A 27,931-nucleotide genomic window follows, 5' to 3' on the forward strand; every position below is an offset into this window, starting at 1 on the left:
GGCAATAGCAAACTGCTTCTTGAAACATTGTCCAGAAAATTGCAGAAACTGATTGGGAAGGTAAAATATGACTGCTTGGGTGTTCATCTAATATGCCACGTCCAAACAAATATTCGCGGGTTAAGGTAAGGACATTGGGGACCTGTCCTGGATACTGGGTGAACTAAGCAGAGAAGTTGCCTGTTAAAAAAAAAAAAAGGAAGGCTTTTCCTGCTCTGCTTCTTCACGTCCAAAATGACGCCCATCCCCTCCATCCGACACACGCTACAGTAAACCCAGCTGATTCACAGCCAAGCACATCCAAGGCCTCGCCGAACACCGCGCCCCACCGAATCGATCGTGGAATTTGGCACGTGCAGCGGCTGAGCAGCCCCACAGGGAACGGAGTCGGACTCGGAAAGAGGCAGGCGGCTCCAACGAAGGGCGCTCTGCCCCGCGACTAACTCTTGCCGGTTTCGCCGATCCGATCCATAGGATGCTACTGAGCAGCCACAGCAAAGCCTCGCCCGCAAAACTGGAGCCTCTCCCGCGTTGAATCCGGCGAACGAGCGCCAAAACCGAAGGAGGCGTTTGGGGCTTGGCTCCTTCGGAGTAAAGCCTCGTCTGGCGCTCCGGATCCGGCGGGGAAGTCAGGAGGCGGGAAAAGGCAACGTGCCCTTTAGCACGGCAGGGCACAGGAGGATGGCCGCCTGCCCCCCGTCATGAGCCCGACCCGCTCCTCTCCGTCTCCCCGCCCAGCCCTGCCCTGCCCTGCCCTGCCCTGCCCTGCCCAGCCGGCAGCCGTGGGGGCCGGGCGAAGAGTCTCGGAGCTCCCGGGAGGCGGAGAGCGCAGGTAGCAAAAGAGGAGGAAGCGGCTGTCGGCAACACTTGGCGGAGGAGCGGACCGCCGCAGCCGAGCTCCGATGGGCGAACTCGAGGCGGAGGATCAGCACGGGCCCGGTACTCAGACCTCTCTGGGGAGGGCCCGGACCTCGGCTCACCGTCCCAGCGGCGCCGGGCGAAGGCGCCGAGCTGCGCGCGCCTTCGGCAAACTGGCTCGGCGGCTCCTGCAAACTTTGCGAGGGGTGCGGCGGCAGCGGCGGGAAAGCGCTGAGGCGGAAGACGACGAAGGCGGCTTTCAGCGGCCGCCCGGATCCGATCGCGGTCAAGCAGGTGGCGTCGGCGTCGTCCGGCTAGGCTCGGGCGCGCTGAGCCCCCCTCCCGCGGCCAGTTCCGGGGATCCGCGCCCGCTCACCCCCGGCGCGCAGGGGCTCAAGAATCACGGCAACACGTGTTTCCTGAACGCCGTGGTGCAGTGCCTGAGCCACACCGAGCTGCTCGCCGCCTTCCTCCTGCTGGCTTTGCCCGAGCCCCAGAGTCCGGCCAGACCTGGGTCGAAAGCAGCCACCGGAGAGGTCACTCGGCACTTGGCAGCACTTGTACGCGCTCTCTGGACTCTGGAGTACACCCCGCAGCTCTCCGCAGACTTCAAGGTAAGGGTCCACGGGAGGCGAGCTATCCCAAGCGGACCTGGATTGCTCGATACCTATGCTGGGTCCTCGTGTGTAGTAGGACTGTAGTCTCTCGGTTGGGAAGCTGCGTAGGGAATCATGAATGCCTAAATGTGCCAGAAACGCTTGTAATTTATCGATAAGCTCCTTTTTCGGGCCTTCGTGTTTAACTGCAGGGTTGTAAAGTGCCGAAACAGCGTGACCTTCTGCAGGCACTGAGCTTCGTAAGATCAAGTTAATGTAAAACTCCGCCGGAATCGGAGGGTGAAACCAAACGATTGTCTTCACGCGGCGTCCCGGCTCTGGCGGCGCCCTTTGAGATAAGCAGCTGGCGGGAAGCGGCTCCATTTCCTTCAAATGGGGAGGAAAGCTCACTCGTGTTTTTTTCTCTCTCCCTAGCCGCCACGCTTTTTAAAGTAAACTGCCCGTCGTTCCAGGGCAGTCAGATTTCGAGAGGGAGGAGTAGCAGCCCAAACGCACACCTGTGTACTAAGGACAGAATCGTTCCCAACTAGAGAGAAAGAAGAGACTTGCATTGATAATAGGAGCACATCAAAAGGCTGGCCCAAGAGATTCGCGAGGCTGTTATTCCAAGTTGGGGAGGGAGGTCTGTTTTATTGGGAAACTAGACTAGTCTGGAGTCTAAAAGTAGACAGATATTAAAGATACTTACTTCTCTGCTTTATATTCTGTGCAAATGCAGTGGTTTTATGTAGTGTATCTATGGAGCTTGAGTTAGACAGCTGCCTGTGTTTTACCCCCTGTCAGAACTTAGATGAAAGCATAAAGTCTACCCTTTGAAAGTTTGTTGCTTTAAACTGTAGAGGATAATAGAAAAACCTTGGCCACTCTAAGCAGGAGATGCCTAGTGATAACTGTCACGCTTGAGCCTCTCCTACAATTTCCACAGTTCCTAGCTCACAGGATCAATTCGGAGAGCAGTGATTATAACTTATCAAGCATGTGACAGGTCAGGAAAAGGTGCGCTTGGCTGTTTTCAGACAGTCCTATTTTTTTCCCCATCCTGAGCAAAAACCACAACAACGTATTGTGCTGGAGAGGTAATTACCAAGTATTGATTGTCTCAAAAGCTTTGCTGAAATTTTGTAGTGCTCAACTTTGGTCCAGACCTTTGAAGATGAAAAGGAGAGATTTATTACTAAGTAGGAGCCCTGCAACTCCCTGCCTGTGCTGAACCCCCGGATGATATTGGGGCAGCCGGGCAGATGAAGTACGCCTGCGGGTTGGGAACAAAGATCAGAGGAACAAGAGCCTCAAGCTGGGTCACCTTCTTTCACAGACATTCTCCCAGAGTGCTGTGCTAATTGCAAGCCAGTCGGGATGGAGAGGCTTTTCATCACAATGTCCCTCAGGTGTTGCTTTTAGATCAAAAGCACAGATCTGTGTGAGCGAGTCCTTCTCCACTTCTTCTTCCTCCTCGGATTTCCAACTAGGCTTTCCAACTAGGCACAGACAATCGGGGCTCTTTGCTGTTACCTGAGCTCATGAAGAGTGTGTGTGAGAGGAAAAAAAAAAAACAAGTAGAAGGAAACAGGAGAGGTAAAGTCAGTCCAAACCAGTTGCTGAGAAACCTCAGAGTGGCAAAGAGATATTCTTTTTTCCTAAGGAGCGGGTGGGGATCTTATGTGGTGCTTGCCTTTGGGCCTTTCTCCTCTGCTTAATCAAGCCAGCAAGTGATGCTAGGCCTGCTCTGCAGGAATGTCCCTAGGAAGCAAAGTGTCCTGAGTCAGAAGTTTGCCAGCACAGTTTGTTTACATTTTCTGCAATTCTTGGGTGGAGGGGGAAAAAAATGGATTGGTGACACTGCCGAGAAGGAATGTACAACTTCCACCAGCTTGGGGGCAGCACTAAGCTTTGCATAGCATATCAAGGACCATATCCCAAATGTGATTGAGACTGGTGTCCGCTGGAGTTCTTACAAGATGAAATGGATCCTAACCCTTTATATTTTACCCCTCCCAGGCAAAACTGTAAAATAAGACAAAACCCAACCCAACCCCCTTCCAACATGGTTAACATGTTTGGATGAACCTTTTTTAACAGGGTATCGTGGGGTCAAATCAAAGATGATGTCAGGCACTCCTATCGCAGAGAGATTGAGGAGCAGTGGAAAAGACCTCTCATCCAGAAGAAGAAATTACAATTGATGTGCTGGAATGTCCTATTTGGGGAAATAATGTGTTCTCTAGAAAAGTGGGCCTAGGAGATAGGATTGGGAGGGCCTCTAGGCTGAGGCTTCCTAATTCTGTTTGTTTGTTGTTGAAGGTATTATCTGGCACATTTTGTTGACAGATTGGATTCTTTGGAGATGAGCCTCTTCTGCCTCTGGAGCTCATGTTTGGCTGCTGGCTGTCACAGGCTCTTTCAGCTTTGGTGAAATCTCTTGTTTCTAATTCTGCCGTTTGACAGTCCTGCTGATAATAGGATAGGATGTCTCTGCCTGATGCAGCAGCCTCTGTCAAAGGTGAAATTGTTCTAACTTTTTCCTGGTTTTTTTTTTTTTTAAATTGCTCTGGGAAGAGTCTATGTGCTCAGTTGGATATTAGGTTACAGGCAAGGATTTAGAAATAGGAAACACAAGTTTCAGATTCTCCAGACTTAGGCTTCTCAAGGGAAAACAGAAACAAGAACAATATCGATATTCAGTTTTAAAATGCTCTTTGGGAAGAATGTAAACAAGTTGTACAACCCTAAATACAAGGCACCATGTTGCATAGTTGATTTATTTCTATGTTTTTCTTAAATCTGTAAGTCAGTTTAGCAAGAAGTTAGTTCACATGCAAAAGGGTGGGAAATTGCAGCCTCTGGGAACCTATAGTAAATGCAAAGGTGGTGGAAATTCAAATGGAAAGGCAACAGTTACATAGATGCAAGCAGAAAATGAGGCTCAGGGCCATTCATGTTTCAAAGATTAAGTGATGGCTTACACGAACCATTAAAGGTCTTACTTCTAGCTGTAAATACTTGTATGTTTCCAGAGTTGCAAATATTAGTTTTAAAATGTTGTAGGCTGCAGTCAGAACATGGAATATTCTGTAGGAAATTGTAAGCTTCCTATTTTTGTTTCCCTATTTGTGGAAATTGTCAATGGTGATCTGACAAATGAGGAAGCTGTTGCTACATCTACGTGACCATTTCCCCCTCACCTTGCCATGTTTGGCACTCTGCTAATTCCTGGTGTGGCAATTTAAAGGTACTCTTAATAAGGTATTCATCCTGAAGATGGACAGGGGTAGGTGGGTAAAGTCTGTGAATTTAAATTGTTTATATATAGCACCTGATGCAGCCTGGAGTATGTGAATCTGATAATTCAAATTTCATCTCTGCTGTGACTTTTCTACCTGGTCCCAGACAAATGTTTGATCTCATCATCTGCAATATGGAAATAATAATAATGGCATCTATCTCATAAGATTGCTGCAAGGCTAGCACCAGAATAAAATTTCTCAGTTGATTTCAACCTTCAGAAGTGAAACATGCGCGTGTATAAGAATACTATCACTATTTTCCACATATGCCTACTTTTACAGAAAATGGCATAGAATATTTTGTCCTTAAGAGTTACAGAATATACTATAAGTGACTACAGTAGTTAGAATGAATAGTAGACAAGCCTTCCTATGTCTTCAGCTGATGAAATGCATGTTGGAATGTTGAACGTGCAGTCGATTGGGAGTGCAACCTGCATTCTCAGGCATAATGACGTAGAGTGGATTAGTCCTATTAAAACAGGGAATCTTTTTTCTAGACTCCCTTTATAATTACCTACTCACACAGAGAACTGTAATGTTTCATTTAAGCAGTTAAGATTAAAAAAATGAATAATAGCTTCCATTGCCATCACTTTCACCTTATGCAGCTTTGCATTGAAATCCAGTGCCTTAATCTTTCGCCAGGCAGAATATGGATATATATGTGATATAAGCCAATTCTGTGGTCTGCTTGCTGTCAGCCTACACAGCCACTAGCTTTTTAAAGGTATCTTCTTAGTCTGTGGCCTTCTTATGGGATTGATCGATTGATTTAATCGATATATGAAGCGGTTCAGAGGAAGAATTAGAATACTTAAAACTTGAACTTAAATTTAGGATCCTATTAGGACATTCCATTTCAGAAAAGAATGCAAGGTAGTCAGATTTTTCTCCATTGCTGGAATGTGAATTTTTCTCCCTGTGATCTGTAGAAAATCTTACATAAATAACAAGACACAGTTGGGAAGGGAAGAGGGGAATGGGAGATTAAAATACTACCTTCCAAAAGCTGGAGGTAGATAACTTTCTTTTCAACCCTAGACCATATTTCAAGTTAGAGTGTTTGGTGGGTGGGGCCTTTGGCATATACACACACCCTCTTTTTGTTTATTGTGATATTGAATAGTGATGTTAGCTAGAAACTATGTTTCTCCTGTCCTGGTGACATCCCAGGCAGTTTCACATTTATATAATGGAACACAACTTGCCCTTTTCTAATTTCATCAGTCTTTCTCACCTATTTTTGGATTATGAATTCAACAACTGCACTGAATCACAAATAGACACTTTCCCCATTGTCTAATCACTTGAGGAAATAGCTCTTTAGGGACCCTCTTAAGTAATCTTACCCTGGGAACACATAGATGAGCTTTTTATTTATTTATTTTCTTTTTATTTCTAATGGGCAGGTTAAAAAAGAGAATACAGATTTGGTGGTGGTGGGTGGTGGCAGGACCAGCTTCCTGCCTGTTGAAGACGGCTCCTAGCATAGACTTACTTGGTTGCTTCTGCTACAGTTTTTAAAAAATCCTAAAATGCTAAATTGGATTTGAAGGTCTTATTAGTGCACAGTGCTTGTCCTTCACAGCAACATTTTAAAAGTCAGGGTATTTTAAGCCTAAGAAAGGAAATGATATTTTTCATTTCTGACACTGTAGATTTCTCCTATTTGCTCTTCTGGTCCTTTTTGTTCACAGAATAACTATTCTCCTACTGTGCTCTACGTCAGTTTTCATATTCCTATGAAATATGAGGGTTTATTTTTCTCATCCTATGCATATTTTAGTTGTGCCATGTGATCTGACTCTATTGTACTGAGTCTGGAAGTTCATCCACTACTGTTTTTGGTTTATTCATTTATTCAGTTGGGATGCCACCCAAATTCAATCAATTCTGGTGCCTCCCAGAATAGAAAAGAAATAACAAAATGCAATCTCTCTCTCTCTCTCTCTCTCTCTCTCTCTCTCCCTATCATCTATCTTATCTACCATCTGTCTGTCTGTCTGTCTGTCTGTCTATCTGACTGTCTCTCTATCTGTCTGTCTGTCTGTCTGTCTGTCTGTCTGTCTGTCTGTCTATCTATCTATCTATCTATCTAAACTACTCATTCAATACAGTACACCAGAGCTTTAAAATGACACCCTCTTTCCTCAAATGAATACTTAAAATGGCTATGAGTTAAAGCATAAAATGAAAGATAGGGATTTTTACAATTTTCGATGGAGGGGACTTGTCACAACTCCCGAGGAGTGCTAAACTGTTGGTAAAAATATGCAACTTTATAAAAAAAAATACCTCAAGGACAGAGAGCACATTCAAGAATTACCCTATACTACAGAACCACTTTCCCCATATTACCATTGTTTTTAAGCATTTTATTCCAGGTGCATACTTGCACTGCCTTAATTGCTGACAACTTCTGTTGTATATATGTGACACCTGAGTGTTTCTCCTTAGAAAACATCTTAATAAGCAACCTATTATTTGTGCATTTTTCATGACATGTGGTCCTAGTTCTTGGAACATGAAATGATTCAATTTAACCATGATAAATTATTTCTTTTTGATGTGTATTTTATTGCAGGGGTCCCCAGCCTCTTCAGAATTGGGCTGCATGAGTAGCTGGCCGGAGTACATGCAGCTAAACTTGTACAACCAGCTGGCTGGTGGTACGCCAACCCACCACTCCTGCAAATCGAGCTGCACACATATACGCCGGCCAACCGCTTGTGCAGACCAGTTCCCCTATCCCCCCTCCCACCCCCAGTCAGGTTACCAAGCCACAAAGGTTGGGGACCACTGTTTTAATTGATAGATAATGCCCATCCAAGTTTTACAATAGTTCTTTAGTAGTATGAATCCTGAAGTGCCAGTTTCCCACGTGTCTCATGCGCATGTAAGTCATGGGTACTAGAATCCTAGTGCCTAGACTGGGAGACAGTTAATCTAAGAGTAAACAAATAATCATATAGTGATAAAGGACTGTTGTGCGTTACAATTTAACTTTTTTCTATAAGAGCCTGAAACTGTTCCCCCGATTACAATGGCTTCTGTGAATGTTTGGCATATTCAAATTGCACTGTGCCCAGAAATAGTTTACACTATTCTAACATTATTGTAACTAGAGAGCCAGTCAGAAAGCACTGGATGAATGAGCAGCTGGTCCCTGCCCAAGTATCTGTGACAGAGAACCTGGCACTCCTTTGGAAATGTCAAACTCTGGTGCCCATAAACCTTATTGTGCCTTTGTGAGGCTCTTCGGTTCATGTTTATTTATTGGTCATGTTTCAGCTATGTTCATGGCAGTAATATCATTTTCCATTGTAATGCTGCTGCTGCTGACCTTCCTTTTTACTCTTCTGGCAGATCTTTTATTAGCAATCAATGAAGTACTTAGGGGAGAGAGGGATAAATTCCACATTAGACAGAAAACAGATTTTTCCTCCAACAGTTCAGTAATCCTGGCTTAATCTGTGGGATTAAAAAAACCACAAAAAAATACAAAAGTTTTTCTCTGCAGAATACATTCATATTTTAATATATCGTACTGTACATTCTATTTCATCTCATTGACTGGTACTTCCTTGTCCCAAGTGCTGCTTTTTGATTTAGTATTGTCCTAGTATAGTCTTCAATTAAGGATCAGAACTCATTATTAGCATGGGTAGCATGGGTTGGCCTTAAGTAGATGATAATAGCAGCATTATCAAGTTGCAAATATTAATCCTATCTCATGCACACCCTGAACTGCTAAAACTATGTGGATACTGTCTGAGAGTGTTAAGAGACCTCAAGTTATACTTTCAAGCATAAGTTTTATTGAGAAAGATAAGAGTCTCCTTCCAAACCAATACCTGTTGCCAATCACGACAACACACTCAAGAACCACGGAATGCTTGAAAAAAGCTACTGCTCAAGGTTTTCATCCTCTATTATCAACAAGGTAAAACTGGCATTAGGAGGAGGTGGTGGATATGAAACACCCCTGGCAGGAAAGGGGGTGAGACAACAGCATCCACATTCCTGGACAACATAGATATAATGAAAGAAAAGATTGCTTTTGAAGGAAAAATGTTGGTCAGATCATGCTTAGTCCTATATTTCAGTTTTCTGTTGCCTGTCAGAGTCCTGTACTGTCTCTTTCCCCCCAACGAATGGGAGTTTAGGTTTAAGAACATTATTGATGCAGATTCCATTCTGGACAAGTGATTTTATCTCAGTCCAAACTATTTTGTATGATTCTTTTTGTGGGAGGAAAAAAATAGGGAGCTTTATGAACGGTACCTGAATTCCTGTATGAAAAGGCAGATTTAAAAAAGGTAGTAAAATATTGTAAGAATTGGTTCTATTTTTACAAATAATTTTATGAAAGATTATGATTACAGTAGCAAAAACTAATGCAAACTAAAAGAAAGAAGAGTATAAAGAAAGAATAAAAAGTGCAAAGAAAAAAAGAAAAAAGAGAAAGAAATGTAGGAATATGATTTAGAGAAAAGAAATATATAAAGAAGTGACATCCAACCTTCATCACAGCAAGTGTAAACAATTTTAGTAACTTTTCACCTCTTAATTTACAACCAACGCTGTCATTGTCCCATGTCCCATCCCTTGTGTATAAACAAATAAATAAATTATTGTCATTTCAATCCTGGGACCAGCAGAAGTCCATTAACAGAAATCAGAAATAACTATATGTACTTTTAATCTTGATCAAACCAATTAACTTTACATTCTTTTCTTCTAATGGTTTTAATATTTAATTCATTCAAATAATGTCAATAGAACTTGATCTCTTTTCATTTATTTTTTGCCTCTTCTCAAAAGATCTTGTAAAATTGGGCATGTTATCTTATCCATACTCATATAATAACTCACATTGTTTAAAGAAAAGTAACATACGTTTTTCAGAACTGTGTATAATAGCAAATTTGATGATAATTGCCTGTTATTTTGCAATACATATAGTGAGAGGGGAAATAGCTGATAAGAATGCTTTATTATAGCAATATTCCCAGGCAAGTCTGTTATTTAATTTTTGTTTAATAGAATGCTTATTTTGTAACCAAAAGGTTTCAGCGATAAGCTACCTGCTGAGGCTTCACTACAGATAAATAACTGGAGGGCAGATTCGTTAGCACTCTGTATGCTGTGCAAATGTATTAACAATCAAATGCTTGTTAGCTTTTAATTGCTCTTTAATGCATCCATAGAGAATGGGCAAGAAGCTTTGCTTGAGAGCATGGGATTGAACTATGTATGTTCCCTTTTGGGGTATCATAGTCAGAATTAGACTGGAAAGCAAAAAATAATATATAACTTGTGGCCTAGATGGTTGTATCTAGGCCTCCTATCTGTACCCATGAGAAAGCTTGGAGACCTTTGAAAGAGAATTTCAGCAGGTGTCATCACAGAGCCATCCCATGATGTATCGGGACTTTTTCCCCCTTCGCTAAGCCAGGCATGGGTATGGCCAGTGAGTGACACATCCGCCCCATGGGCTGTGAGTTTGACATCCCTAGTGTAGAGTATTGCAAAATCCAGAACTGAGCCAAGATATTTTGCTGTTTGGAATGAAAAATCAAAATGCTGAAAAAGAAACAAGAGGAAGCTCTGGCTAGCTGTGAATATTGTATCATCATAGCGTAGGTAGGTAATAAACGCCACTCCTCTTTCTTTTTTAGATAGTTCTAGTGCAGGGCCACTTTTGTCTTGTAAAACACATTACCAGATAGTCCTTGTTTTACACCCAGTTGCTTAATGACAGGTTGAAGTTACAGTAGTATTTACAACCTAGTTCTGATGGCCATGCCACCCTCCAGCAGTCATGTGACCACATTTCAGATGCTCAGTTGGCCCACATATATAACCATTTGTAGCATCCCACGATTATGTGGCTGCGTTTTATATTTTTTTGCTGAAAACTGGCATTTATTTCCTGTTTGGGGCAAACTGGCCCATAGTGAGGAATTGATTCACCTGACAACTACAAAAATGTCTTAGAATCAGATAGGTCAGCCTTTACAATCATCACGACTTATGACCTTAATGGGAGGCTCCATTATGTCTGTAAGTTGAGAATTAACTGTGTTTCCTGAAAAGCCATCAGAGGATTCCTGCTAAATGTTGGACTGTTAAGTATCAGAAAAGAGGCATAAAAACTAAAATTCCAAAGTATGTTCTGCCAGCCACATGAGTTAATTCTCTTCCTCTTTCCATTTTGAATTTCCTTTTTCAGTTTACAACTCTAAAAAGTATTTGTTCAGCACTGGACATTTGATGTTCTTTAATTGGTTTTCAAACTTGCCACCATCTTTTGCTTCACAAGATCAGCCATGCAGAGGGATGAGAAAAGCTGCTTTTCACTAGTTTTTACTATGCAATATGAAAAGTGCCCTATTCCCTTCTTCATTGCTCTTTTGAAATGGTCCTTTTCGTTCCTACCCCCACTGATTTTGCAGATTGCTAGAAGAGTCCATCTCCCATTTCATCAAAACTGAGTGAAGTGATATATCTTCACTACAGTTTCTGTTTGTTGATTTATAAAAGCAATAATGGTCATGCTGGCTAAAAGGAAAAACAAAACAAAACAATCCACAGAGAGAATACCTTTATTAAGCTGCCTAAAGGTATAAGAGATCAGTGCAAGTTTTTGAATTTCAAGAGCTCCTTATCAAACCAAAAGAAAAAAATGTGGATAATTTTTAAATCACACCTGAAGTTTGCTAGGATGGATAATTGTCGAATACAGTACACATGCATAGTTGTATGTATATTCATTCATTTTTATCATGCTCATGTTACTGATAAGTCAGTGCAATTCTCCCAAAACTGCCGAAAGCAAACCTTAAAATTCTCCATTTTTAGAAGCATAGCATCTTTCTTTTCACAATCTCTTTCTGTGCCTTGTTTCTGTATTTGCATATTCCTGGCAGGCCCATCTCAGGATCCTGCATGCTGCAGTTAAATGAACATACAGAATTTAAGGAACAATAGAACATGTGGGAGGAGGTTGGTATATGGAGGTGTGGGGAGATGGTAGAATATATCTTCAGTATTTTATTCAGGAGGTACATCCTTGAGGAATAGAAATGCTTCAGTTTATAAAGAAATGCTGGAAAATCTCAAGAGGATGGGAAACTGAAAACGGCCTCCAAACCCTCTATTCTCTGTATGGCCAGAGCACCTGTTTGAAAAAAAGAACATGGGACGAAGATAATCCTTCTGGCACTTTATATATGGCTTGGACTGGATGTATTAGGATATCCAATGGTTGTTTGAGTTAAACACATTTAAAGGACTACATATGGGTAGTCTTCGACTTACGACCACAATTGAGCCCCAAATTTTTGTGGCTAAGTGAGACATTTGTTAAGTGAATTTTGCCCCATTTTATGACCTTTCTTGCCACAGCTGTTAAGTGAATTAGTGCAGTTGTTAAATTAGTGACACGGTTGTTAAGTGAATCTGGCTAACCTGTTGACTTTGCTTGTCAGAAGGTTGCAAAAAAAAAAGGGGGAATCACATACCCTGGGTCACAACCGGAACAAATATGAATCAGTTGCCAAGCATCTGAATTTTGATCAAATGACCATGGAGATGCTATAACAGGTGTAAGTATGAAAAATGGTCATAAGTCACTTTTTTCAGTGCCATTGTATTTTTAAACAGTCATTAAATGAAGTGTTGTAAGTTAAGGACTGGCTGTATTAGGGAAGACTGGTCTTTTAAATTTCTCTCTCTGGATCTCTCTCTCTCTCTCTCTCCCTCCCTCCTTCTCTCCCTCCCTCCCTCTCTCTGTCTGTCTCTGTCTCTCTTTTCCTAGCCACACTTCTATGACTTTGAACAATTAGATGGGAGGCTGAAATTCTGAAATAGTCCCCTTTCCCAGTACAGGAATTTGTTTGGTTGAGTTTCTCCATTCACACAGGTGTTAAAGGCAGAGATGCATTGTCAGAAAGCAGAAAAGCTTTCCTGCAGCTCTCAAAGAAGAAGCCTTGGGCTTCAGAAACATTTCTGCCCGGCTGACTGAAACGGCTTACCCAACAGAGTCCTCTTTTAGCAGAGAAAATTGGATTTTCCAAGCTTCCCCTCCATGTCCAAAGGGCAGCAAGTAGCTGTTCAGTTTTGTGGTTCAGGAGGGTTTGTTCACTTGGGAACTGAAGAACATTGAACTGGGACGGGAGCACTAAGTCGTAACTGCTTGGGAGAAAAAGAGTAAAGTGGCCCTGATAGACGTGGGGCGGGGGGGCACTTCTGAGTTCTTAAAAATGTAGAGTTAGTTGTCATAGCAACTGTTTGGCAAATCAGTGGCAGGCAGAACCTATGTTTTCTCCTGTTGAGCCCCACCAGGGATCAATTTAGCATCCCTGCTTATTGCGCTAGTATTAAATATGTTGCTTCTTTGCCAAATGTTGGTGGAACTCAAGATGAAAAGGGACATATTTCATGACTTAGGGATTGAGATCCCTTGAGATTTTATTTTTAAAGTGATTCATTATGTTTTTCAACAGGAGTGCAAAATAGCAGAGGCAATGATAGGACTATTCTTCGTACATTTTGGTTTTCTGTGATACCAGGGTGATATACTGTAATATAGCATAGAAATTGCAACATAGACATTAATTATATGTCAAATGGGCCAGGTTGGAATTCAAATGTCCATTCATGAAATGGAATGTGCACCTGTAGCACCAGAGGGGAAGGATTTGGCTACCTCAGAGCATTCCCAGAAAGGGATCCTGGACCAAGAGACTTTATAGTGGGTGGGGGAGGGGGGGAGGGGGAGGGGGGAAGAGGTTCAGGGTAACCACACCCTAAAATCTTTCAGAATATATCCAGTAGATTAAAGACTTTATAGTTTTAGCTTGGCAAGTTTCTGTCTGCTAGATATAAACAAATAAAGGATTGGGCTTGATTAGATCTCATTGTCTCATCTCAATTGGGTAACTTTAGTCTAGCCAAATGTGGAGCCTTCAAGTCCCAGATATCTTATCCTTACAGGGCTATAGTAAAGACTGGATAATCCATGACTCACCGGATCATCCTTTTGGAGATATTTCCTTACCAGAATCCTCAGTGCCTTCAACAATGACATAATTTTTCAATGTTAAAGTTCACTGGAAAAGTTGGGATACATTCAGAGATTTATCTGCCTTGAAAATAGTCCAGGTTGAACTGCATTGCTCTGGTGAAATCTGCAACTAGAGTGGGGAATGGAGTTCAGAGGCTGGCTAGCTTTGTGTCCCTGCAGGAGAACGAGGTGTCTTGGGGCCTTTATCTGGTTGTTCCCCAGAGCAGCAGTCCCCAACGTTTATGGCTTGGCGGCCCGGCTGGGTGGGGGGGGAGAGGGGAACCGGGTTGCGTGAGCGGTGAGCTGGCATGCATATGTATACAGCTTGACTCATGCGAGTGGTGGGCAAGCATGCACACGTATGCACAAACAGCTCAACTGCAAGTTGGGCTGCATCTGCATGCACGTAGACACTGGCCCGCAAGTCGAGTGAGTAAGCTGCACATGCATGTGGGTGGACCCGCCTGCCACTCGCATGGCCTGTTTGTGAATAGGCCATGGGCCCATGAGAATTTTAGTAGTATATAAATAGATAAGACAAGATCTAGGTCTCAGTTCCTGTTTGTTCCCCATACAAGATTTTTTTCCCAGTAAATATACATGGAGAAAGTCTTATAATCGTCATTATGTTCTTTCCTTTGCTCCTGGTACAGAACATGGATCTTGATGAATCATATGCATATAATCATTAGTTTAGCCAATTTGGGGAGAAAAGAAAAGACCAAGAATGTATTTTAATACAAGAGCAACTGTATCACTTTAGATAAAAATAATAAGTCTCTTCACTTGTTTTCATTGCAGAATGTTGTCTCTAAATATGGTGCACAGTTCCGTGGAAACGCACAACATGATGCCCTGGAGTTCCTTCTGTGGTTGTTGGACCGCATGAACGAAGACCTGTGTTCTGTTTCTTTTAATCAAAAGCTAAAGACGTCTGGAAAGGTCAGTGATTGGCAGACAAAGTGATTGTGTTACCCTAAAAGCTCACTAAACCTATTGCTGATATATTGTTTCAGGCAAAGTAGATCCAAAATTATAAAAAACGTGAATGAACTTCTCTGAACTCCTTGTCAATCAGTGGAGTATGGCAACATGTCATTTATAACCAAGGTGGACTTCCAATATCAGCCCATTCCATTTGTTGTAGTAGATTTTATCTCCATGGGAAAAGTTCTCCAATAAGAATAATATTTTTCTGCTATGTAACCTAGACATCCTAGTACTCTCCAGGTATTCAGATTAACTGCTGTCTCTATGGAACATTGTTAACAGATTATAGATGCTGTCATCCAAAATCTTTGCAGTGTAGCATGTTAAGTATTGCCACAGTCCCTTAAAACCTTAGAGAGGCTTGCTCCGAGGCATAAATTCCACATTTCTAAATGCTATTATTGTTCCACCCTCTAATTGAAATATTGTACTCGGACACGAGGCTTAAGTCTATTCCAGCCGTGGAAACTTACAGGAGTAAGTCATTCTGTCTCAGCATAGCCTATAGTATTTCACATGTTGGTATAAGGGCAATCTCCCCTCTAAGCCTCCTAGAGCTTATAACATAATATCACAATGACAAAAATAATAGGGGAAAAATTCTATATCTATCTAATTGATGTATTAGCAACTCAGTGCCTTGACAAGAGGTCTGAGGTAAGAAAGCAACAGCTGACTGAGATGGGACATCAGCCTTCAAACTGATTCAGTATTTTCATGGTTTGAGATCAGAACTTCCTTTCCTTTCCTTTCCTTTCCTTTCCTTCCCTTCCCTTTCCTTTCCTTTCCTTTCCTTTCCTTCCCGACAGGATGGTTGAGGTCTGTCAGAACTGTCTTTTATGTTATTGTGAAATGCAAATATAGTAACTGTATAGTGGAATCAAACATGGACAGAAATGTGTGTATTTACAAGGGGATTTATGTGGACCGTTTGGTTAGTAGAAATGATTTTTAAAAAACTTAATAATTTTGCAAGTGTAACATTCATGTTACAGAAATATACCAAAAGATGATGTCTAGCAAAAACAAAAACAACAAAACCCCCACCCTGCCATCCCTCAGTAAACCATTAGTGTATTTCATTAGTCTTCATTAATTGTAAAAAAAACATTAAAAACTATAAAAATGAAGCAAAAACAAAGACACAGTACACGAGGAGGGTTAATAATAATGAAGCCACCTCACTAGTTCACCCATTACCCAGGCTCACCAGGTTGCAAACGGGTCTTGAGGGACCTTCAGAAGCTCAGAAAAGATGGGCCAACCTCAAGTCAGGGGAGAAGATTCCACAACACAGTGCCATAAGAGAAAAGGCTCATCACCTAGGACCTGCCAAATGTACGTCCCTAGATAATAGAACTCCCTAGACCAGGGGTCACCAACCTTTGGGAGCTCAGGGACTACCAAACTCACAATTTTAAATCCCGCAGACCACTACTATGAATTTTGATTGACGGTGGCTTGCTGACATTTTCCCAGGGTCTCTGCAGAAAGCAGAGATTTGGGGAAATCCCCCCAAAAGTCTGCAAGAAAATTCCCCACTCCGTTTTCCTATTGATCCATCATTCTCCAGCTCTGTTCTCGGCGGAGAGGGGGGCGGGGAGACAGACAGACAGATAGACAGACAGACACACTTTTGGCTTCATGCAAGGGAAGCAGCAGAAGTCTTTCTTTCTCTCCCCCAAACTCTGCCAGAAATGAGTCTTTGTGGGGGTGACATTTCTCTGCAGACCACCAAAATTTTCTCTCTGACCACCAGTGGTCCCTGGCCCACTCATTGGTGACCACTGCCCTAGACATAACATGCTCTCTTTGGATCTGTGGGATGGACACATGAAATTGGGGACAGATGACCCCTCAAATAACCTAGTCCAGTGATGGTGAACCTTTTTGGCACCAAATGCCCACCCCCCAAATGCAACATGTACATGCCCCCTGCACATACATGCACACCCCCTATGGATGTGCGCTGACCCCATATGTGCATGTGTGTTCTTCATGCATGCACACATCCCCAGTGCATGCGCCCTGCCTGCATGTGCCCCACCCCCCACGAATGTATGGCAGAGACCCAAAGACCAGCTGGCCGGCGGGAGGTGCGCGTGCATACACAGTGGAGCCAAACTGGGGTGACAGCACATGTGCCCACAGAGAGGGCTCTGCGTGCCACCTGTGGCATGCGTGCCATAGGTTCACCACCATTGACCTAGTCCCTTGTCACGAAGGGCACCACCTTGAGTTGCTTATAAAAATAATAAAGGTGAGAGATCTCTCTTTCTTCCTGTCTTCCCTACCCCCCACCCCTCCACCCATCAGCATCTTGAAACAGACCCTGAAACAAACTGTTAGTGAGTGAAGCTCTTGAAGCAGAGGTGTACCATGTTCATCCAAGCCCATATGTCAATGCCCATACTACGGCTTGGTTGTTTCCTGTTGCAGTTGCAGCCCAATTATAGCCCAGATGTGATGGTCCTTTGGCTGCTTTAAATTAAAGGGGAAAAACCCCTCATTCTACCTTAACTTGCTTGACTTTTGCTAGGACCAGAAACAGCTGTTCTTTTAACTACTGTATATATGGTATACATACCTTTTAACATACAGCGTTACATCATGTTACTACATTTCATTTTGTATATAATCAATTAAAAGGCAAAAGATTAACTAAATGGTAGAGTGCTTGTGGCAATGAAGCAGGTGATGTATCTGAAGAATACTTAAGATTCAATGATTAGCTCTCTGGGTGATTTGCTAATGAATCTCTCTTCACAAGGAACCATGGAATTTGCCGATCTGCAGAGTGTCAGATTAGGAAAGGCAGTTTAAGGCTTAGTTAGCATGAGTTCCAAAGGAGAATAGAAGACAGATGGCTTATTTTTGCTCAAGGAATGTCCATTTGTAAAAGGACTGTGCATGCTTCATAATGATTCAAATTAAACTGTTTTGTCCTCTTGTAAAGATAGCATCTCCCTGCTATTCATTAGAACAAGGGTCTTCAAACTTGACAGCTTTAAGACTTGTGGACTTCAACTCCCAGAATTCCTCCTCCAGTCATGTTAACTCAGGAATTCTGAGAGTTGAAGTCCACAAGTCTTAAACTTGTCAAGTTTGAAGACCCTTGCATTAGAACAGTGCAGCTTTTTTCAGGCTGCCACATTCTGCTTTAAGAATTGCTATAACTTTATTGAGTGGATTCCTTAAAGCAGAAGCATCTTTTTCTTTTTTTCAGGGTCTTCAGAAGCTTTGAAAAAATGGTGTGGCTTTAATGAACAATAATGGCACAGTGTCCAGAAATTTTCCACATCATTTTTTCCTGTGCATAACTCTGAATTACAACCAGACTTTGAAAAGTCATTTCATTGCCTTGTCAGCATGGCTGGCTGGGGAATCCTGAGAGTTGAAGTTCAGACATCTTAAAGTCAGCAAGGTTGAGAAAGACTGGGTTATATGGTTTGATCCTGCAGGCAATGACCTGTCTTCTCTCATTCTCTGCTTCTTCCTTTCACTATGTAAATGAGTCCCCATCGAGTACAGCTACTAATCTGTCACTAATTACACTGTCAGGCAGCTTTCTGGAATGGTGTGGCAGCTGCTTTGCTGCTGGCAAAAATAGTAATTAAAAAAAAAGGATGCTACAAGAGCGAACTCTCTTGTCTGTGTCTCACGTATAGCAGGCAGGTCATAAGCACAGAAACTGAAATAGTGAAATGGTCCAGTGAGCCATACAATGCTGTGAATTTAACAGTTGTTGGGGTTTTTTTTAATGTTCAAACACTAGACTACACCTGTCTGTCTGTATATTTGCTTGAATTGGTCAAAGGGCAAAGGATAATTGGAGTACATTCCTTGCTGGATAAATTGTTTTACATTGTAACTTCCAGAAGTGGATTGGGAGTTGTGACAAAAGCAGAAAGAGTTTTATAACATTTAAAACACTAATAGATTTATTTTTTTAGCACATAGGTTTTTCTGGCCTGACTTGATGCAGAAATACAAATGCTATTTTTTACGGTACTACAAAATTATTATTCTTTTATTTCTGTCCTGCAAGAAATTAACACTGCTCTCCATCTGGAATGCAAAAGGGAACCTAGCCTGCATTGTGGAGATGATGGTGATAATGGACTACCCTGCAGGGTTATCGTAACCATTCCTGAGGGGATGCAAGTAGAGTTCATTATGTAAATGGCTGATGTTATTATAAAGCACTATTATTTCTGTTTATATCATCTTCTTTAAGGGTGATTTATGGAGCAAATGCTCTGTCCGGTAAGGCTATTTGTCTGTTGGGCCAGAGAATTATGTGGAGGAGAAAGGAATTCGCAGACTCTCTCCCACTAATGGAATGTGCTGCAGAAAGCCTGGGAACTGAGGGCAAAGCTATCAATAACTTTTCACAGTGACTTTAATCTTTTGTATTTAAAACATTCTTCTCTGTAACATGATTTCAAGCAACATCTTCCCCTGGTTTCTTTATGGTCATGAGTTTAAACTGGTGTCCTCTCTTTTTTTTTTAAAAAAATCTCATCCTAGAACAGGGGTCTTCAAACTTGGCAAGTTTAAGACTTGTGGATAATTTCTGTGCTTTCTGTAAATGTCTCTTAGTGTATTTCTTCTCTTCATTTTTTTAATTATTACAGAAATAATATACTGTATATACTTGCAAATAAAGCAATTTGTGGATAAGCAGATACATACATTTTAAACCAAAGACCTTGAAAATTGTGCTGTCCACAGATGAGCTGACCCACAATTTTGGGGGTATTTTGATTAAAAATTCAAAAGTTTGTTTATCTGCAGAGCGGTTTGTATTCACAACCCGGGACCCATGACCATAACTGAGCTCTCGATTTTGATTGCAAGTGGTGACAGTCATTAAGTTGGTATTTGTGATCATTGGTGATTTTATGACCTTTTAATGGAGACTGTTAAGCATCTGTTAAGCAAACCCAATGTTTGTTATGCAAACCCATGTTTGCCAAAAATCAAGATTAAACAACAGTTTCTGGCAAAAATGTCATAAATTGTGGTCTCATGACTGCAGGACACTGCAAATGATAGTAAATAAAGCACAGTTGCTGAGTGCCCCCAAAGCAATCATGTAACCAGAGGGGGGCATTCTCAGAATTATCTATCAGGTCATAAGTAGCTTGTTTTGCATCCATTGTAATTTTTAACAGTTGATAAGTAACTGGTTGGAAGTCAGGGATCACCTGTATAGCAGTGGTCCCCGACCTTTTCTGTACCAGGGACCAGTTTCACGATTATTCATTCTTTGCGGCCCAGTACAAAATGATCCACGGACTGGTACCGGCATCAGCACACACGACCAAGGCAAGGTGAGCCGAGCAACTGGCCAGCCAGCCGTCCCCCCGCTTCTTCCCACCACCTTCAACGCCTCCTTTGTACCTTCTCGCGGTCGATGGGCTTTTCGGGCTCTTTCTTAATCTCCTCCTGAGTAACGTGAGACTCCACCGCCATTGGGACGGCTCTTCGTTCGAAGCCGCCCCCCCCTTCGACAAAACTGAAGCAGGAGGATTCCTTTAGCACCCAAACGCCGCTTTCCAACCGACGACTGACAAGCTCACCCAGAAGCACTTTCTCAAGTGCCGTTGAAACAAGATGGCAGCGCCCAAGCAAAGTAGGCCCTACTTTCATTCTTTGCGGCCTGGTACAAAATGATCCACTGACCGGTACTGGTCCGGGGCCCGGTGGTTGGGGACCCCTGCTGTATAGGAAGCATGGGTACATTTTCGAAGTATGACTATATATACCTGTAGATGAGCCCATTTGCAGATAAACTCAATCTGATTTTTGGGGTGTGTGTCTTGATACCTAACATTCGTGGCTTATTCACTGGTGGATGAATTAGAAGACTGAATGAAATTAGCTATATAAATCCCAGGAAGATGCAGAGATCTAGATTTGAAAAGTAAAAGGTGATTCGGAGCTTGCATTGGAGCATATTAAACTAAATTTATCTTTCCTTGGTATCATCTAGAGCAGGGGTCCCCAACCACTGGGCCCCGGACCAGTACCGGTCCGTGGATCATTTTATACTGGGCTGCAAAGAATGAAACTAGGGCCTACTTTGCTTGGGCGCTGCCACCTTGTTTCGATGGCGCTTGAGAAAGTGCTTCCGGGTGAGCTTGTCGGTCGTCGGTTGGAAAGCGGCGTTTGGGTGCTGAAGGAATCCTCGTGCTTTAGTTTCATCAAAGGGGGGGGGCGGCTTCAAACAAAGAGCCGTCCCAATGGCAGTGGAGTCTCGGGTTACTCAGGAGGAGATTAAGAAAGAGCCCCAAAAGCCCATCGACCATGAGAAGGTACAAAGGAGGAGTTGAAGGTGGCGGGGAGAAGACGGCTGGCCGGCCGGTCGCTTGGCTCGCCTTGCCTTGATCGTGCGTGCTGATGCCGGTACTGGTTCGTGGATCATTTTGTACTGGGCCGCAAAGAATGAATAATCGTGAAACTGGTCCCTGATACAAAAAAGGTTGGGGACCACTGATCTAGAGCACAGCTGTTAAACTCCCAGCCCATGGGCCAGATACATCACATGCTGACCACGTCCACACCCAAAAGGGAAAAAAGTCCCAATACATCACATGACGCCACCATGACGATGTGAGTTTGACCCCCCTGATCTAGAGGGTTATGGTTATGTGAGCCCAAGAGAAGACATAACTACCTTAAGGTGTACCTGATAGGTGTTATAAACATGACTGTGTATTCACTTTTGAGTTCAGATCTTGGCACAGTTCTAAAAGTTAATAAATATTACATTAGTATGTTAGAGAAGACTGAAGAGGCTTACATTCTTTGTACTCTCTCATAATCTCTCAGGATGAGTGTCTTAAACCTTGACATTCTAATTTTACCCTTTATTGTTGTTTTCTCCCTGGATTGCTACAGTGACTTCAGAAGGCCAAATGCAATATTTTACAGAGTTTTAAGCTTTTCTAATTTGATTATCAACATTGATTGCATTCACCCATAGTAATAAACTACAAACTCTATCTTAATAAACCGCAGTGTGGAGAACTGTTTACTGATTCATATAATGTGTTTTCTCTCTCCTTTCACATGAATGAATAAAGAAATCAGTATGGGAATAACTTTTTATGACGTCCAAGCTTGGCATTATGAATCATTTTACCAAATGTTAAATTTTGTTAGTTAATTTTAAATCCTAGTTTTAAACTGGCTAAGATTCCTGGTGTTACATCATGGTAATCGTAATTTGGGGTTAGGGTTATCACCACACTGGCTTATTATGTATAAGCTTGGTCACTTTTAATATAATTACTTGTTTTAAATGCTCATATTCATTGTATTTACTTTCATTTATATAACCACCCATCTCACATACATGACTCTGGGGAGTTCACAAAAAACAAACATATAAATACAATTCAAAACAATTTGAACATCAATTAAATATTTTAATTATTTTAATTTTAGTCAAAGTTAAAGAAGTTTAAGTCAGCTGGGTGACTTTGGGCCAGTCACTTATCTCACTGTGTTGTTGTGGAAAACAGGAGGAGGAAGGCGTATTAGATATGTTTGCTGCCTTGAGTTATTTATAAAAATAATAAAGGCAGGATATAAATAAATAAAAACACTATGCGGTAAAGAATGTGAGATTTGCTTCAAGATGTTCAAGTTTCTTTAATCTCTATAATTAGTCATATTGTAAGCAATGATTTGTCTTTCTCTTCATGGTTTCATATTTTACATTAATCCAACTATGTTTAGATATATTATTACATTTCCTCTTTTTAGACATAGCCAAGTAAATCTTGGAGAAAGAGTTATTTTATTAGATTTTAGGAAAATAAAATGTAATATAAAGAAACAGTAACAACATAGAATGTATTGCGCAGAATATGTCTGAAACCAGTTTTATTTATGCGGAGAGCAGTGTTTTTTAATGCTGTCTCCAATAGAAGAATAGAAGAATTTTGTTTTTGCAAACAAAAACAGGAAATAGTAATGAAACATTACAGGAAGTCTTGAAGGGAAAAATAGAATTGCCATGTTTATTCCATAGTAGCTAACTAGTCAACAACACAAAAGGAGGAACAATTGGTACATATTAAAAACAGCTAGTGGCAACTGTGTTGCTGCTCTTAAAAAAATTAAGAACTGGGAAACTTTCCAGCTTTGCCACAAGGGATGATAATAATACTTATTCATAAACAGCTGGTTTTCCAAACAAGTTATACATCGAACATTACACTGGGCCATGTTTTATTCAACCGTGTTTTGTTTAAGAAACCAGTTGGTTTCATTCACTTAATCTGGATACCTTGTTTTACAAGCCAAAGTGACTAAGTTCATACAAACCAAACGCAGAAAAAATGCACTATGGCTTAGGATAGCACGTGAAACCAGGTCTGTGTTGTACTCTTAGCCATTACTAAGATATCAAGTTCTGGGTACAGAATTCTGAGTTTGATCTCATCACCACCTACTTCTTGTAGAAGAAATGCTGTTCTACACCTAGTTTGATACCATTGGTTCAGAATAATCAGGGACGCTCCAAAGTGCTGAATTCTGATTATAACCATTGATTTCAGGAGATGGGGTGAACATGAGGAATGCCACGTTTATTTTATGGTGTTTAACGTCACAACTCTACAGTATGTCAATTGGAGTTGTGTGAAATGGTGATGGTTGTTGGGGATTGGTAGGTTGTTCACTTAGCATTAAGGAACATAATTGGTTCCTAAGCTCATCAGTTTTGTTTTGCAGTGGAACTGTCCTAACACATAAAAAATCTGCTGACTTCACCAAGCTTGCTCCAACTCAATAGCATAATTTGTTGGAGAGAAGCAAATGATTGTCACTGAAAGAATGTCAGAGGCGTGTGCTGTCTTTGATAAACTTTGCTTACCTCAAAGAAATCTAAACAGGGTTGAGTCTGGCTAGTCCTTGGATGGGAGTCTCCAAGGAAATTCTGGCACTAAAGATTAAACTGGCAAGTTGCGGAAACATCCTGGAAGAAGGCAAAGACAAATAATTTCCACACTGTCACCGAGAAAACTGGGTGGATGTCCCCATATAATTGTCATGAGTTGAGCTTGACTTGAGGGTGTTTTTTCCTTTTTTTTCCACATTAACAACTGAGAAAATCATTTCCTTCCAACTTCTGGCAGGGGAAAAAATGCAGTTTAGCAGTCCAAGCTGATTGTTTTGAATGGCTAAGGACAGAGACTACATAGATTTCTAAATTTATGATTAGCAGGTGCTGGAGCATTCAGTGACATCATTGTTTATAGCTACCTCTGTTTGTAGGAAAATTCTGCCCGATACCCAAGTGTGGCTCTGCGAACATTAACTAGATTTTGCTGCTTTTTCACTTGTACAGTATCTCATCTTCTGTGACAGTACTGTTTTGTAATGACAGTTTTGGTGGCATGATTTGTGCACTATTGTAGCACTGTGGTTAGAAAGCAGTATTGCAGGCTAAATCTGCCCATAGCCAGGAATTCAATCCTGACTGGTTGACTCAGTTCAAGGTTGACTCCTTCTGAGGTGGCTAAATTAAGGACCCAGATTGTTGGAGGCAATATGCTGATTCTGTAAACTGCTTAGAGAGCAAAACACTATATAAAGCATTATGAAGCGGTATATAAGTCTAAGTGCTATTGCTATGATTTTTTTTAAAAAAGTCATTAAGTAGAGAGTTACTGTGTACTGTATTTTCATGCTGGCCACATGATGTTGGAAGTATCTGTCAGACAACAACCTGGTTCTCTCGGCTGAGAACCGGAGATGAGCACTGCCCCTTTAAATCAATCATGACCCTTTTAAGTAGAAAGAATTGAACTAGATCGCCTACAGGACTCCTTCCAATTCTAGGATTCTATGAAGATCATGTAGGCCAGGGATGTCAAACCTGTGGGCTGTATCCGGCCTGCGGGCTGTTTAGATCTGGCCCACAAAGCTCTCCTGGAAGCAGTGAAGGACTGATCTGTGGTGCCTGTGCCAGCAAAAATGGACTTCGGGAAGGCCTCACTGGCAGAGCACTGGAGCAGGCCATCGCAGCTGTAAACAGAGCTCAGGAGGCCACATGCAGCCCTTCTGAGCTTCGTTTTCATTGGCAGAACACTGCAAGAGGCCCCTGCAGGCGCTTCCGACACAAATGATGTTGAACTGTCTATGCCCATCCCGGCCATGCCCACCCAGCACCCGAAGTCAAATACAACCCTGATGTGGCCCTGAATCAGAGGTGGTATTCAGGTTCTGACCAGTTCTGGAGAACTGGTAGTGGAAATTTTAAATAGTCCAGAGAACCGGTAGCAGAATTTTTGAGTAGCTGTGGGATACTGCCTCTGACTGGCCCTGCCCCCATCTATTCTCTGCCTCCCGAGTCCCAGATGGGGCTGGGTCTTCTTTTGTTGCCCTGCACAGGAAAACGGAGCTGAAAAGCAGGTAGTGGGGTGAGGAGGATACTTCTTACAGTATCCTTCCCCTGGAGTGGGGTGGGAATGGAGATTTTACAGTATCCTTCCTTCCCCTGCCATGCCCACCAAGCCATGCCCACAGTACCGGTAGTAAAAAAAATCGAATCCCACCACTGCCCTCAATGAAATCAAGTTTGACATCCCTGATGTAGGCTACATAATGATCCATAATACATTCCTCTAAGAATTTGACATTAGACCTTTCAGCCTACCAATAACTTCAGTTTGTGGCTAACTGTACTGCTACAAAGGAATAGGAAGAAAGTTGCTTGTTAACCTTTGTGTGTAACATGCCTCATTCATTTGTGTTTGTGTGTGCCTGCTAATCAGATGCTTTTTGTCTAGACAGCCTATCTGTGTACATGGCAGTTGTCAAAATGTGATTAGCAGGAAGCCCTGGGCAAATATGGGAGCACCAGAGGCAAAGTTTTGTTTCTTCTTTCCCAGGCAGGTATCTGAGAACCTGTTTCTCATTTTACAATATCTTTCTTGAGAATGACTAACTGTGTCAGCAGATCTTCATGGCTATTGTTGTGTTCCTTAAGAGGGGAGAAATGCTTGTAATTGAGGGTGACAAATTGGTAACCATATTAACTGGAAAAAAAACAGGCTTGAATGATAAAGTTACAATTATTTTAAAAAATAAATTGTGATCTTCATGTATATTGATAGAGAAGCATAATCTTTAAGGATTCGTTCCCAAATTGTTCTCTATCTTTCTGAATTTCTTTGTGAATAATGGATTTTTCCTCCTTTTTAATGAGGTATCTGCATGGAAATTAGAATTTAAAATATTAGGAACCTGTTAAGGAAATATTCCATCCAGGCATGGTTCAGAACTTTTAAACAGGTTTTATAATAACATAACTTAGTCTATTGAAGTGTTCAGCTGCTGATTTTTTTTGAATTTCTAGGAAGGACCAGGAAGATCCTCTTATTTGTCACTACCAAATAAGCTCTTATCTGTCACTACCAAATAAGTCAAATATAGGGCGCCAGGCCGCGCTAGCTTCCGTCCTGAGCGGGCCCGCTTCAGGCGGGGCCACTTGGTGGCAAGGGCTCCTGGTCCCTTGGCCGATAGGTCCTGGACGGCCCTGGGTGGTCGACCGCTATTTGAAGCTCGGAGTGGCCTGGGCGTGCCTGGGTCGGCCTGTGCCTGAACCGGCCGTACTTGTCCCTGCGCCTGGGGCCTCCGGGTGTTTAGAGGCCTACAGGCCGCAGTTTCTGGTCTGGGCGACGAGCTGCAGAAAAGGTGTTGGCTGCCAGTTCTTCCCGGAGAACAGCTGTTTTTGTCCGGGCAGGGTACTTGCCCACGTCACTTTCTGGTTAGCGGGTACCCGCATTTTCAAAAATTTTTCCTTTTTTCTCAGGGCAACAGACTAGCCAATAATCCCTCGCGCCAGGCCTCCGGATAAGCTCCGCCTCCTCTCTAGGCCACTTGGAGACATCCCAATATCCAGGGTTTTCTCCTGTTGGGCATGCCTTCCAGCGGGTCATCAGGGTTCCAGGAGAGATTCTATACCAGGCAAGGCCCCACCCGCAGGACTAATGGCTTTGGTATGCTCCCAACCTGGACACTCGAGACAGCTCTATGGAAAGGGCGTTGGTTCTTACCTGAAAACTCTTTTAAGTAGAGCTGAGAGTGTCCAGCCCGTATGAGCCGTCTGGTGGGAAACCTGGCTGTTTGACGAGAACAATCTAATATATTTTTTTCCTGAGTGTCAGTATGAGAACAGGACCTTCCTTCTCGTCTGTGTGCAAAAACCTGGGGGCGCCGAGGACCACGTGACGGTGGGCGTTCCTCAATTTCAAGCTCAGCCTGGAAGAGCCGAGACTGGGCTCCTCCCAACCTGGACACTCTCAGCAGCTCTCGAAAAGAAGCGTATCAGGTAAGAACCAACGCCCTTTTTTTTTTTTTTTTTCATCAATAGAAACCAGCTTGCATTAAATGTGGAAGTCTAATATTACAATATGAGGAATGGTATAAAATCATGTTAATTTTTTTAAAAGTCTCAATGGCTCCTAAGTTGCTGACTATACTGCCTGCTGATAGATGTAACTATCCTGTTGTATAAGGTTATAACAAATATCTGCAATAGTAAGGGGTAGAGGCTTATTTTTAAAAGCATAACTGTTGGATATTTATATTTTTCAAATTGTGGGTTGGTTTTCATGGACAGCATAAAAAGGTGAAGATGAGTTTGGGGACACTCTAAATGCTGCCACTTATTGCCCTAATAGAAAGTTATTATCACTATAATTCATGTAGAACTATTAGCTCTCTTTGAGTTCTAATGCTACAGGAATTATAACATATTCAGATATTTTTACTCAGCTCTGATCTTATTGTTAAGAACAAATGCTTCTTACTTGGAAGCTAACACATCCATATATAATCTGGTGAGATACAGTAGCTGTTACACACTTTCCTACCTGGAAACTTTTATCTATAGGTACTAACAGAGGAAGTTTTTATATTGTCATTTTCTGCCTTATTCCTAGAAAACGGTTGTCCAGAAAATATTATCTTAATATGTAAACCTTATGTTATTGCCATCTCTTTTTTTCTAAATAAAATAAATCTTAAGGACATAATAGCGGCCATATTCATCTGTCTGGAAGCAGATTCTGGAAGAAAATTAGTGA

The 27,931-nt window shown here is 42.1% G+C and overlaps 1 protein-coding gene across 1 annotated transcript in view; it reads left to right on the forward strand.

Annotated features, from left to right (window-relative positions):
• The first annotated feature begins 604 nt into the window (after positions 1 to 604).
• Positions 605 to 27,931, forward strand: part of USP43 (ubiquitin specific peptidase 43) — a 101,372-nt gene continuing 74,045 nt past the window's right edge. The window contains exons 1-2 of the mRNA XM_026696186.2: positions 605 to 1,472; positions 14,634 to 14,774. Coding sequence (XP_026551971.2) covers positions 903 to 1,472; positions 14,634 to 14,774 — 711 coding nt within the window. The 5' untranslated portion in view covers positions 605 to 902. The remainder of the gene's footprint in view (positions 1,473 to 14,633; positions 14,775 to 27,931) is intronic.

This window comes from Pseudonaja textilis, chromosome 2, assembly GCF_049901715.1.
Source record: "Pseudonaja textilis isolate UNSWEBS1 chromosome 2, rPseTex1.2, whole genome shotgun sequence".
Lineage (NCBI taxonomy): Eukaryota > Metazoa > Chordata > Lepidosauria > Squamata > Elapidae > Pseudonaja > Pseudonaja textilis.